Source organism: Numida meleagris, chromosome 17, assembly GCF_002078875.1.
Source record: "Numida meleagris isolate 19003 breed g44 Domestic line chromosome 17, NumMel1.0, whole genome shotgun sequence".
NCBI classification, from domain to species: Eukaryota; Metazoa; Chordata; class Aves; order Galliformes; family Numididae; genus Numida; species Numida meleagris.
In genome coordinates, this window is record NC_034425.1 from 2,757,902 (window position 1) to 2,771,676 (window position 13,775).

General features: G+C 39.4%; 1 protein-coding gene across 1 annotated transcript in view; it reads right to left on the bottom strand.

Annotated features, from left to right (window-relative positions):
• TBCD (tubulin folding cofactor D) overlaps positions 1-13,156 on the bottom strand; it is a 107,806-nt gene extending 94,650 nt beyond the window's left edge. Inside the window, exons 1-7 of the mRNA XM_021415051.1 lie at positions 12,781-13,156; positions 10,405-10,455; positions 10,106-10,203; positions 9,058-9,159; positions 7,885-8,031; positions 7,097-7,152; positions 3,806-3,938 (exon numbers count right to left, since the gene is read on the bottom strand). Coding sequence (XP_021270726.1) covers positions 3,806-3,938; positions 7,097-7,152; positions 7,885-8,031; positions 9,058-9,159; positions 10,106-10,203; positions 10,405-10,455; positions 12,781-12,967 — 774 coding nt within the window. The 5' untranslated portion in view covers positions 12,968-13,156. The remainder of the gene's footprint in view (positions 1-3,805; positions 3,939-7,096; positions 7,153-7,884; positions 8,032-9,057; positions 9,160-10,105; positions 10,204-10,404; positions 10,456-12,780) is intronic.

Genomic DNA, 13,775 nt, shown 5'->3' on the forward strand with positions numbered 1-13,775 from the left:
GAGGGAAAGCTATCACTCATTCCTGCCTCCGGGCTAGATGTGGGGAAGTAAACAAGGTGAGGGAGGACATGCTGTCAGAAGAATAAATTTGCTTGAAAGTAGAGAGTGTTTAATGTGTTCTACGTGCAACGAATGGTAAAATAGATTACAACTCTTGTTCTTCGTACTCCTTCAATGCAAATAGTAGACTGCATGCATCTGTCAGGGTATCAATAATGGTAACTAATGTGACAAACTTCAACACAGAGCATGGTTAAATAGTTGGTAGGAGCTACGTTTTCATCTGCTCTTTGTTATTTATCAATCGAAAACTTACAGCAACACATGGGGACCTCCATCGTAACAAGCCTGACAAGACACGGATTTGAAAGCTCTGCTTTCTGTACGCCTTCATCGCCAAACCATTAGGTGATAACATCTCTTAAAAAAATAACGCCAATGGACAATGCTAGCATCGGTAATTCTTTGAGAATGCCAAAAATACAGAGACTTGGGAAACATTCTATTTGGAAATAGTCTATTTTTGTGCCTCTGGGACTGAAAGAATAGAGTTGGAGAGTTCTTTCTTCCCCGGAGCAAAATTTACATAAGCACACAGCTATTGCTAAATAACCTTTGCATTAGAGACAGCTCAGGGAAATGCCCTGTTCTTAAGACTCTCGAGTTTCATCAGATCACTGCGTAGGGCGTTTTATTTTTTTTAATTATTACTCACACTTGTATACTGAATCACCTATAAAACAAATAAGGTTTAATAAGTTTCAATGCCCAAGGCTACCTCAACATGATGACATCTCTGTCACGCAAGAATTGGGAGTGCTACACCCTGCAGCAATAACTAAAAAGCTGCTTGATATAATGGCAGGTTTAAAAGCAAACCTCCAGACCAAGAGAATTTAAAATGCAGATTCTTAAAACAGGTCAGACATTTCTTTCGAGTAAACAAGTATTATAAAAAAAAAAATTAGCAATTTCTTGTTAATCTAACATTTATAATCCTTCAAATTACCTATGCATACAGTGAATCCAAGCACAAAAATGAACTCAATTCAACAGCGCAATTTTAGTTTCAATGAAAGAAGGCAGTTTTAGAAACCAAATCTAAAACACTGCAAGCAAAGATTCCTGCTAGTGCACACCTGTTGTGAAATGATATATTACTGACGACAGGTGTAAGGAGAAAAAAAAGAAAAAAGCATCAGTGGAATTAAAATGTGTAATGCAGGCTGCGTGTTCCAACAAGAATCGTGAAACAGTAGTACTTGTTCTACACATAATGCTGAGTTAGATTAAACAGTAGCATACCTAATCACCGAGACTTCAGGCCACGGAGAGGCAGATCAAAGTGCAGCAACACAGAACTGCTCACTGTGTACCGAACTTGCAGTTTCAGTTCATTGAAATGCAAGAGTTTCGTGTGATTTTAGAACAGTTTTGCCATGCCGATCTCACTACGAGTTATTTCCTAAATGCAGACCATAGAAAGCATGGTTCTGCTGAAATTCACACTATCAGGGGAAGCTCCAAACTAATCCGGGGTGTTGGGGGTGGAGGGAGACGAGAGAAAGAGAGAGCAAGTCTTTTCCACCCACCCTGCTCCAACATCATTACATCCCCAAAACCTGCCTTGCTGCACGGACTGGAAATTGAAACACATTCTTCTTTCTCCTGCTCCTTCAGAACGAAATGCCCCAGTAACTCGAGTTTGATTCCTAAACAACAAGTTGCTGGAGGAATCCAAGGGCAAAGAATTCTGAGGCTTGGTGATACAAGTTTTAGTTACCCCTCCTGTGGATGCATTTTGCTTTACACAATTCGCAATTATTGTTTTGTCTCTGGACAGACTGCTAACACCATGGATGTTTAAGGGAGCAGGTTTACTTACTTCAAATACTGCTTTTACTTTTGGCTAATACTTTTGGTTTAACAACGTGTTATTGTTATAAATGTGTTACTAAATCATTATATTAAACTCTTCTGCTTCCTACTGCAGTTAAACACGTCCCTGTGCACATACCTACATATGTATCTTTCTGAAAACCTTTATTCTCTAATGATGCAATTTGGGCTTACATTGCAGTACTTGAAATTAAAAATTCTAGACTGAATGCAAGAAAAGGCTTTAACAGTTCAGTCTGCTCGTACCTACCAACTGGAACACGAGTTGTAAGCTATCAGACACTAATGAAACTAGCTTGATAAATATTTTCTCCCAACCCACAACGAAGAGGAGGAAAAAAAATCACACAAATGCCAGAAGGAAGGCTTCAGCTTCCAGGTATATTGTATCACATTCTAGTTTCGATTCTACTTGTTAAGTATTCACCTGTTTCGCTTAGTATGCACTAATGAACAGGTGGATAGAGCCAAAGCCAAAGGAATTATGACAAAACACTAATGTATTATACATCCTACAGGTCTCATCATGCACCTAGGATAGCAAACAGTCAGTCTCCCTTTCCAGATCTGACAATAAAATGATGAAACATCATTCTGCCTTTTGAAACAGACTGCAACACATACAAATAATGCTTCCTCTTGCTTAAGCAGCAAGTCCTATGTTATTCTAAATATAGACCGTTTCTTCTATCTTCTGATTTGGAAGAGCTGCTAGAGAATATAAAAAAATATTAAAGAACCAAGGACACACACACACACTTGTTCCACAACTTTGCTTTGATGTTTAGGAACATACTGCATACAAGTCCTCATAGCAATTATTTAAAAAGAACTGCAAATTTATGCAAATTATAGAAACTCATACAAACGCCAGCAAATCCTTAAATCTGTGCTCCAACTACATAAGTGTATGCCATCCACTGACTTCACTTGTGCTATCTCAGCTTATTAACAACAAAAAGAAGAGGAGACGCCACAAAAAACCCTACTCCACCCAAACGTACTTGGACATTGCAATTGGAACAGGTATCAGAACTGTTAGCCAAGTAATTCAAAATACACACCAAAAAAAAGTATAAAACTACTAGACAGCTGTTACAACTAGATATCCTTAGAATGTACAAGAGGAGTTCTACATAAGAGTGGTTCAGCAGCTAAAAGGTTTTTCCCCATACTGAGCTGTTCTATGGTTCTGTAGTATATTACTTTTAAAACCTGAACTAAGAATTCAGCTCTCTGAACCGCAGCATGGCTTGGGTTGGAAAGATCATCCAGTTCCAATCCTCCATGAGCTACTATTACTGCACAACATAAAGCATTAAATGAAGAACTTCAGATAAAGAAGTGAAAATACAAGGAATAGTGTATTTTTCCAGCCTAGCCAAGGGCACTGTCTAGTAAGTTTAGTATGTCTCAGAAAAACTATTGAGAACAAGTATTTAAGAAGAGTGGGTAAAACCTTCACAAATCACTCGCATTTTGGCTAACAGTTCTAAAAAGCCAACTGCTATACCACAAGCTCAATTTTTTCATTTTGTACAGTTCAGATTATTTTTTCCCCATATGTTTGGTAGAACGTCAAATAAAATCTGAGCTACAAGAAGACAAACAATAAACAGATACTTAATGGAATTTTTCAGTTATTTATCAGTATCTGTACTGGCAAATTCACTTTCATTTATTGATGAAAAGACTATTTAGAGAAAAGACATGAAGGTACAGTACATGAGAAGTTGCATCTTCACAACTGCTATGGAGCAAAATCTGACTTCATATTATTTTATCATTTTTAATAAACAGGAACTTCTCTGTGCATTTTCTATTAAAGGTCTACCATAACTGGATCACAAGGAAAAATAATATATAAACACAATCGTCCATCTTTTAAGAGAAAAACATTATTTACCAAGGCCTGCAGCATGCCATTGATGACAACAGTCCCCTCCATACTCTGAAAGGAGGATTTAGATAACATTGAAAGTGTCCAGTCCAGAAAGTCTGCCATTCTTTTCTGTCTGACATCAGGGCGAACGATGAATCTGTCATGGAAAAAAAAAACAAACCACTTCAATTACTATCATTATCAGGGCAAATGAAAATTAATTTTTCCTGCTGTCCAAACTGGTTGCAGTTTCTAAAGACAATTCTCTTCCAAAACCATTGAGGGGAATAACATTCCAAATCATTATAAGTTTGGTCCTTTTGTTCCTGAGCCAGAATTTCCACTTATACCAACTCGTAAACTAGAATCTTAAAGATTTCCCATCTTACTTGCAAAGCAACAAACTTTCTAAAGTTCCAAAATAAAAATTATTTCCATTAAAATTAGTGAAAAGCTAAAATGAATATCAGGATTCTCCACTGTTCTCATCAAGAACAGCTGGAATATTGGCATAAATCAACAACAGGTCCGCACAGCACTCATTATCAGCAAAATCAGGTTCCAGGCCCATAAAGAATAATCATCAGTACTGTATCTGTTTGTTCAGGTATTTGATAAGGTCAAACATCTAATATTTAACATTCTGAATGGATCAAGAAATGCATTCTTACCATTCTTACAGGGGACCAGAGAAGTTTATCATGGCTAAACTACTTCTCTAAACCTATAAACTCAGCCATAACCAGGGCCAGCCAAGCCAGGGTTAGGGCATCTACTTCAGCCACCACATTTGGTCCGTGTGCACATAGAAGTTAGCCTTCTGCTCCAGCAGAGTTTCAGGGTAAATGAATAAACTTTCTCCTAGAATGCAATCCAAGGAAAGATACAAAGAAAAGCCCATACAGTAGAATACTCAGTGTTTAAAGTAGAATGTGTTCAGGGCCTACATCTGGCTAACTTATACACCTACAGATTACATGGCGAACTGCATCAAGAGCCAGTAAATTGGGAATACAAAGAACACAAGAAACACTGAGGTGACACAAGCATTTGAATTGTCTTCAAAGTCAGCATCTATTGTTTTCAGCAGAACAAGGAGGATTTGTGGGAGGCATTAGGTGAGGGGGTTTATATTTGTTTTGTAATAGAGCACCAAGGATGAAGCCTTCTTTTCCACAATGGCAGAGGTAACAGAACAAACTGCAAAGCAGATGAACTGGTTCCTAGACCCCTTCTCAGCCCAAAGGAGTTTAAATCTTAATTGCTCAAAGGAGTGCCCTAACCTCCAGACTAGAAGCAAGACAGGATATGCCTCATCTCCTCTGACTGCAGCCAGGTCACTGAGCAGACACGAGAGAGAGCTCATGGAACAAACTCCAGCTCCTCTGCCCTATGAAAAAGGAACAACTGAAAAATGGGAAGTCTTGGACCCTGATGTTTATGAATTCTACTTGAAATGTATAAATCTAAGAGCAGGAACTAGAACTCAGACTTCCCCTATTCTCCTCCTTCCCTGTCTCTCTAGAGTTTCCTACTTGGCAGGCTACAGAGTTAAACTCCAGTATCTTATCTCCCCATGCATCCTAGGGCTCTTGCATTCCTGCCTACCTAACTGTTTCATCTTCTTGAAGTTAAACTGTTATCTCAGAGTCTCTGTGCCCTGCTCATGAAAAACTGTTTTTGGTTGTGAAAGCAGTGAATTAAGTGCACCAAAAGGCCTTGGACTCAAGCCTTCTAATTCCTAGAGAAATATTTTAATCACCAGAGTATTTTAAAATTGGTGTTTTCATAATAAACTAATTATAACTACATTAAATAGTAATTTTGCTTCCATTATGGTCTTACACGTATTGATCTGGTTAGCACTAAATATACTTTCAATGTTGTTTAATGTATTTTATCACCTTATTTGTTATCAGAAAACATAAGACAACTGTTAATGAAATGCCTGAAGAGTAATAAACAAGATTATTTATTAAAGAGTATCCTGATGATTCATGCATTCACTTAAATATTGCTCTGAAATATTTCAGAATAAGTAAGAAAATTACAAAACTGTCTACAGAATGCTATATTCTAAGGCCAAATCCGTTACGGATTTTCTGCACGACACAAAAGAAAGTGACTGCTTTGTCAGTGGATTCACAACTGGAGCATTATCATCACCAAATATTATTTTCTAAAGAATTTTGAGTCCTGTGACTGAAACTCAGAATAAATTCAGAATGAAGTAAGTACAAGGACAGCTATTTTCCAAAACAACAGTTAGAATCCACTCTACTGTAAGCTATATTTAACAACTATTTTGATACAGTTAAGCCTTATAAATGCTGTGCATCTTTCAATCCAGAGCAAAACGCTAACACTGATTTATTTTTCAGAGTAACTACCTTCATCCAGTACAGTTATTTCATTTTGCTCACTCCAAAGCCTCTGCTCCGGTAGCTGTCCTGGTAAAACTATGTTGGCAGAGCCCCCTAGCGTATATCAGAGTATGTGCTAGCATGAAGACAGCAGTCCTTGCTTAGTAAAGGAAGAGAACAGAAAAACTGGAAAAAAAAGGGACAAACTAAGCTGACTCAAGTTCTCGCTCATTAAAATATACGAGTAAGATACACACTGCGATATACATTGTACAAAAGATACATATGTACTGGTATAGTTTATATTCTATGCAATTTATTTTAAACAACCCTAGCAGAGATGCAGAGATTGAAGAGATGCAAAAAAAGTCAGAAAAACTGCATCTCTTCCACAAATTGTTTGTTGGCTGAACACCAATCCTTGCAGAACAATTGGATTTTGGAAGTCCCATTATGCTTGGTTTTATTTGATAGACAAATTGACAACAAATATATGAAAACAGCAGTACTGTTTTCTGGATCAGAAAATGAAGAGACAGGAGGGATATTAAGAAAAAAAAATCTATCACTAACATTTCTTTTTATGTTCCTCTAGTAAACACCCAGCCCTTAACACTGCATCTGCCAATTTACCATATGCAACGCTGCAAAAACAAGCAGTAACACAGAATAACTTCATCTTTTTCAACCTCTGTAGCAACTTGAAGAGAATTCTGTTAGTCATAAGGAACTTTAAGCATCATTTGTGACGGACAGCTGTTCTTCTAGCACAAAACACATTTCCAGTAATGAACAGGCTATTGGAAATGATTCAAGCAGGTTCAGTGCCCCATATACAGCTGACAACTTTCAGTCCTCCCAACGCTATCATTAGCGGTACGTCAGATCCAAAAATGACACAAGAAAAGGGAGTTAGCTTTTTCCCTTTCTATCAAGCACAATAGGGACTTACTTGGAAACCAGCACAGCAGCTGCATCTCGAGCCTTATCACTGACAACCAAGTAGCACTAAAGACAAAAGAAAACTCACTGTAAAAGAATTCAAATGTAGATTTAATAACACAAGCCGTTAACAACTTTACATGTTAGTATGAAACATTTACATACAAACATTGTACTGAGTTTGAGAGAGTAAAAACAAAAAAATAAACTTCCCATTTAACAAACAGTACGACATCCAGTTTCTTTCAAAGCAAGTTTACCTTTACTGAAGCCCTACATTACAGTCACATTTATGCTCCTACATTTCTACAAGTGATGAACCCCTTAAGTGCTGCAGATGTTAAAAAGCTGTTCAGGTATTGGTAGAAAAGGGGTTGTTTACTTTTATCTTAGAGATGACGCATTAGCCACTTCATGCTTATGTCAAGTGGAATTTTATTATCTCTGCTGAAAGTTCTTCAGGCAGTCATAGCTCCTTCGTATGTTACTCATCCTGACCAATCACTAGATTCCCATATAAATAATCAAACTTGGCTTTCAGAAAACTTAGCTGATATTTTTAAACTCTAAAAGCTGTTAACATAGTCAAGGGCATACACTCCTATCAGGTACCCATAAAGATATTACTTCAGAGAAAAAAAAAAATTATCACTCTCACTAGACACTAAAGAAGTGTATATTAAAGATTCTAAAACTGTAATTTTTCAGAGATTAGACCAGAATTTGTTATATACTGAAAAAATAAGCCATAGAAAAATGGCACACATTTCAGCATATGACACGACGTACTATACTTACTTTTGCAATTTCCAGTATGCGATCCATTGTTGGCATACGAGCGTGACCTTCTTCAGAAAGAATATTTCCATCAAACCGAGCCAGATCAAAAGGAATCAAGCATATCATGGAGAGCCATAATAAAAGCATATAACGAGTTTCCCAAGTCTGGAAAAGAATAGTCAAACAAAATACATGCTTGGTTTTCTGGAAGGCATTCCAACAAGGTGCTTGGAGCAAAAGATCTACTAACTTCCAAGGAACTTTCAAACTAAGAAGATAAAAACACTGAATCTGAATGTTCTGAAATGCCAGCTCAGACAGAATTAGAAGAGATTCTAAGCTGGAAAACCAGGAATGTTAATGGTCCCTCCCCTCTGAAGTCCAGACACGTTACTTCTTTTCCAAAGGGAAACCGCATTTTCCTATTTTCCTGTTTTCTCCTTCCCTGAGCCCATTTATGCTTTTGGTCCTGTCACACAGGAAAAAAACAAACTGCAAACAAACAAAAATCCACCACAAATTAACAGGGAAAGTGACTAACAATCTGGAGGAAGGAAAAGGTGAGGAAGAAAATTTATGTTCTTAGACAAACACAACAGAAAAAGACCTAGAGAGCAATATATAACTAATATAAACTGTGAATATATCACAACTATGAAAAGTTGTATGAAAAAAAGATCAGTTCTGTGGCAGTTGCTGTTTAAGAAATAAAACCTGTACAACTAAATCAACATCAACAGCAAAGTTGATAGAAGCAATTTATTAAAAATCTATTTGAATTTACAGCAGCAGTCCAATTATGGTCTTCATATCCACAACTTGTTATCTTTAATAGATGATGATCACTCAATTTAATCAATCTCTATAAGCCTTCTGGAAACGTATTCTTTCCTGATTCAAAAAATATAACAACATGGACTACAGTACTTCAACCCATGCTGAAGAAATTATTTGCTTATATAACATTTCAATCAATACTTACTCAAAACATTCCCAGCTACACTAAATTTTGAATAAGTGGGATACACGATGAAATCTTGACTTTTGCATTAAGTCTAGCTGTTCAGTTAACGCTGTACAGGGCACACCACAGCTTTACACGCTGTTTTTTTGAGAACAATTTTCTACATTGTTCCATTGTTCTTCAATTTTTTTTCTGTTGGGACACATAAAAGTATGGCAGATTCTTACCTCACAGTCTTTTGGATTCTGGTCTACAATCATATCCAAAACAGGCTGTAGATCAGTGACTTCATGAGGAAACAGTCGGAGGAAAAGTTTGTATCCTCTCACCTATAACGCAAAGTTTCAAAATTTAGTAAGCCATCCGTCATCATGAAGTACTGCAGAAAATAAGAAGACCCACTGAGGAGTTACTATACAATCCTCGCGTAATAAGAACAGTAAGGATAAGAATTAACTTTGAGATTTTTTTGCATTTTTACCAAGTTAGTAAGAATTAATGAAAGGACACGTCTTTAAAACAAGGGACCTCCAAAGACTGTCTAGTTCAACTCCTTTGCTCAAGCAAGGTCACAGAATCATAGGGGTTGGAAGGGACCTGGAGATCACCTAGTCCAATCCCCATGTGAAAACAGGTTCTCTAGAGCAGGTTACACAAGAAAGCATCCAGGCGGGTTTTGAATATCTCCAGAGAATGAGAGCCCGCAGACTCTCGTGGCAGCCTGTTCCAGTGTTCTGCAACCCTCAAAGGAAAGAAATTTTTCCTCGTGTTTGCAGCACATTGTCCAGGACCACATCTATTTAGCAGGGTTTGGAGTATCCCCATGAAAGGAGACTCCACAATCTCCTAGAGCAATCGATTCCAGCATTCAGTCCTTACAGTAAAAAGGCATGTTTCAGAACTTCAGATGGAAGTTCCACAATCTAATTCTTCACCATACTTTACTCTTCTTTTTAACATTATGACTCTTTTTTTACCACTCAGTATCTCACAGTCCGCATTTTTAATGCATTCTAACCTTGCTTTTTACTACTCTGGATCAATAAATAGGATGAAATATCAGGAAAATGATGCTTTACCCTTGCAAAAAAAAACCCAAAACAACTAATCCTTCACACTACAATTTCAAATGTTTTGCTGCATTATTCAGACAATAATTACTTTTATTCTATTTTTGAACTATCATGTTTTCAAGTTATTTAAACAGCAAAGATACTGAAAATCTACGTACATTCAGTTATAGAATGTTTAATTTTGGATATGGGGTTTTTATACCTTTGTAATGATGTAAAGGAATTTAAAAGCCAAGTGAAAAAGCACAGGAGGAGATTCACTGTCTCGTATTATATCCAGCAACATATTCATCATCCACTCTAAGGAGAGGAGAGGAAAAAAGTGAGAACACATACAGTTTCGTGACAGTTTCTCATACTTCTAATAGTTGGGAGAGAGGTAGTTGTCATACAGTGTATCTAATATTAATCACAGCAATGCTGCAATGCATATATAGGCTTACTAGTTTAAGAACAAGTATACACACACAAAACTTATTGCGAAAAAGATGACATCCCTACCTAAGTGGCGATCCAGCAAGTGAGGCTGCTCCTGGTACTTGTCCATTATAACTGAAAAGAAAGAGGCATCTGTAATTAACAATTCAAATTAAAGACCCTTAAGGACATCAACTGTGAGAGACACACTCCTGATTCTGGACAGCTTTAGTTTAAGATTTCAATAGCCTTGAGCTAACTGTTGTCACACCTTTAAACGAGGTCAAAGAGCAAGGAGAGAACAGAGAAATTAGTATAAAATACAGGCTATACAGGGTCTCTGCAGTTAGATCATTTACCTGCACTGAATCAAAAACTCTCTTCCAGGAGTCCCTCAAATTACTGTTAGATAAAAGTTATACTTCAGAAAGAGATCATTAAATGATCAATACTACCTGGGTCATTTTAGGTATTTGGTCAGAAAACTGATTTTTAATTAGAAATCTTATTCTTTCATTTTCCTGCATTTGTTTCTCTCTCAAACAATGTTGCTCTCTGTCCCTTTCTCCTTCTCACTCCAAACTTCGATTTGACGTAACACAGCTTCAGCAGTGCTGTGGTTGACCACTGGATGACACTGCGCATCCATGCTCAAGACACCAGCCAGTCCAACGCTATCCCTGGCACTAAGTTGTACAATTCCAATGGGATTCCACTGCGCTGTCTACTATCATGATAGAAGCCTGCATTCCCCATTATCGTTATTTTTCCATTTTAATTAATGATATCTGAGGCTTTATACAAATAACAAAATCACAGAGTACAAGAAATTCTATCAACACTCAAAGCAATAGCCAGAAGCAGAAGTGGAATTTAACTACAATTCATTATTCCATCAAATTGTTTTCCCAGATCAGTGTGGTAATATAAAATAAAACCCCAAATAAAAACGTTGAAGAACTGCAAAAAAAAATTATTCTAGTGCTATTATGAAAAAAACAACTTCCGAAATTTTCCTACAAAACTGTGGTTGCAAATAGAACCATCTAAACCAGACTTCTGTTTTAAGTTCTCAAAAAAGCATCACACGTTTTTGTGAATGTTCTGGAGACCTGTATCAAAATCCTCTGTAACTGATTATTACCGCATGGTCTGCATATAGATTAAGATATTCCCTAACCTTCAAATTGATAAGCCACTCGTTTAGCCTGTCACCATATTTGGGACATTCGCCTACGGAAGGCCAGATGATAATTTGTGACACTAAATATTAGAACTACGATTTGAAGAACGTGTACAGCGCCTGTCAGTTTCAGCAGCACGTTCTAAGCAATGATACGTTCTTCTGATGTCTATGATACAGCTACATCCCCCCTACCTTCAACTGACACGTTCCCAAGAAGTGCAGAAATCAGTCTTGTAGTGGGTAGCAATGTGATTTTTCTCCTAAGAATTTGTGATAGAGAGGAGATGCACGCAGGAAGACCACAAATACAGCCCAGATACACAGACAGAGTATATGATGTGCAAGCAAGGTATAGAAGGATGATTTGCTGTTCAGCAGTTGATGACTTTCAGTACATGCTTTCCTACCCCATCAAACTCTGCCTTTTCACCTGTGACACTGAACATTCAACATGAACACCAGTGTTCTTAATACTTCCTTCTAAGCAGTTATGTTTGTCACCAGTCTCCTCGGATGGACTACTGTCAGTTGATTCAATAACTTCTGCTGGGTCAGATTTCCAAATCTGGGGCTTTCTGGTTTATTGCTGGCCTACCTAGTTTGTCAAAAGCACAGACAATGAAGCAGGACTTCGGCTCTTCATAGGTTTCAGCAATTTCATCACTTCTCCAAAAGTGATACAAAACACTTAATTCGATTTCAGACACATGAAACTTCAAGTCTTACAAGTTACCTGGTCAGGATATTGCATCAAACAGAAAGCCGGGCATTCCAGAAGCTATTTGCCTCAGCCAGTGCTATGAACACAATTACACCACGTCTGTACTAGAAGAGGTCTGGGAGCAGAACTGCTTCCATTGCACAGCACAGCAGCTCAGCTGCGGCCACATCTGAGGCTCCTCCTCTCAGAAATAACACCACGTGTGTGGATTCGGCTGCCCTTCAGTTTTTATATGAAACATAAAACCAAAAACATGAAATGACCGCTTCCAAGCTGAAGATGGATGCGTTTGGGAAGCAGACAGGTGCAAAATTGACTTTATGTGGCAGAAACACACAAATGTTAGCTCTGTTACTTTCTGTGTGTAGGAGCAGGAGGTTCCGCATGGCTCAGAATTCAGGGCCCTCAAACCCAAGCCCCGGGTGGAAGCAAAACATGTATCTTGAAAAAATAAAACTGAAAATCCCAACTACCTGTTGAAAAGGTTTGAAGGTTATAATCAATCCACAGTTGTTACTTTAGCCTTTTTTATTATTATGAATAAATGCCTTACCGATGAATTTCTCCACGATCACCTCCTGAGCCACCGGGTCCCCGTACACGGTTCTCAGGTTCCCGAGGAGCGCCCGCACCTCCTGGCTCTCGGTGAAGCTCTCCAGGATGTTTCCCCGGGAGATGACATCTGCCTCCCGGCTCCTGCTCTCCTCCGAGCCGGCTCCATCCGCCTCTCCCACAGCCATGGCCGAGGCCGCCACAGCGCTCCGTGTCACGGCGCCGCTACAGCCGCGTTACCGCGCGCAGGCTGAGCCGCCCGCCCCTCGCACACGGCTCCCACACAGCGGGCGGCGCCCGGAGATGGCGGAAGCTCCGGGACCCCGAGCCGCCCCCTGTATTACCCAGGCAACCGGCGCGGCGCTGCTCAGAGCCAGCCCTTCTCCTACGGAGCGCCGCGCGGGACCAAAGGCCGCAGGGACGGCTCCACCCCTGCGCGGGGCGGGGGCTGAGGGAGCGGGGTGCGCGCCGTGCTGCGGCTCTGAGTGCAGCGTGTGGCTCGCACGCGTCACGTGCCCGAGTGCAGAAAGTCTGTCACGGCCCTAAGAGCTGAGGTGAATTTCCCTTTAGGCATTGGGCATAGGCTGCAAAATGCAGAAGGCAGCTGGAGTGCAGTGTTATCCACAACCACCGCCATTTCTTAACGATCACATCATGTTTGAGGTGGAGAGGGTAATGGTCAACTCATCTAAAGCACAAAGATGCGATAGCTGTAGCTTTAGCATTCCAGAGAGGGGAAGAGAAGAGCAGGCTCACATGTGCCCCTCTCAGCAGTTACCAGTCCTCGGATCAGCGTCGTTCCTGGAATGTTCCTGAGGAAGATGTTGTACCCCTCAGCACACCACGCTTCCACCCACTTCCCCCCACCTCCCCCCCAGATCCTCGTTACCACAGCACTACATGGCCGCTCCTCTTGTGGCACATCGAAGTCAGAACCTAATGCAGACACTGAGTAAGTCACCTCACCTTATGCTTTTGCTTCACAGAGAGCACAGC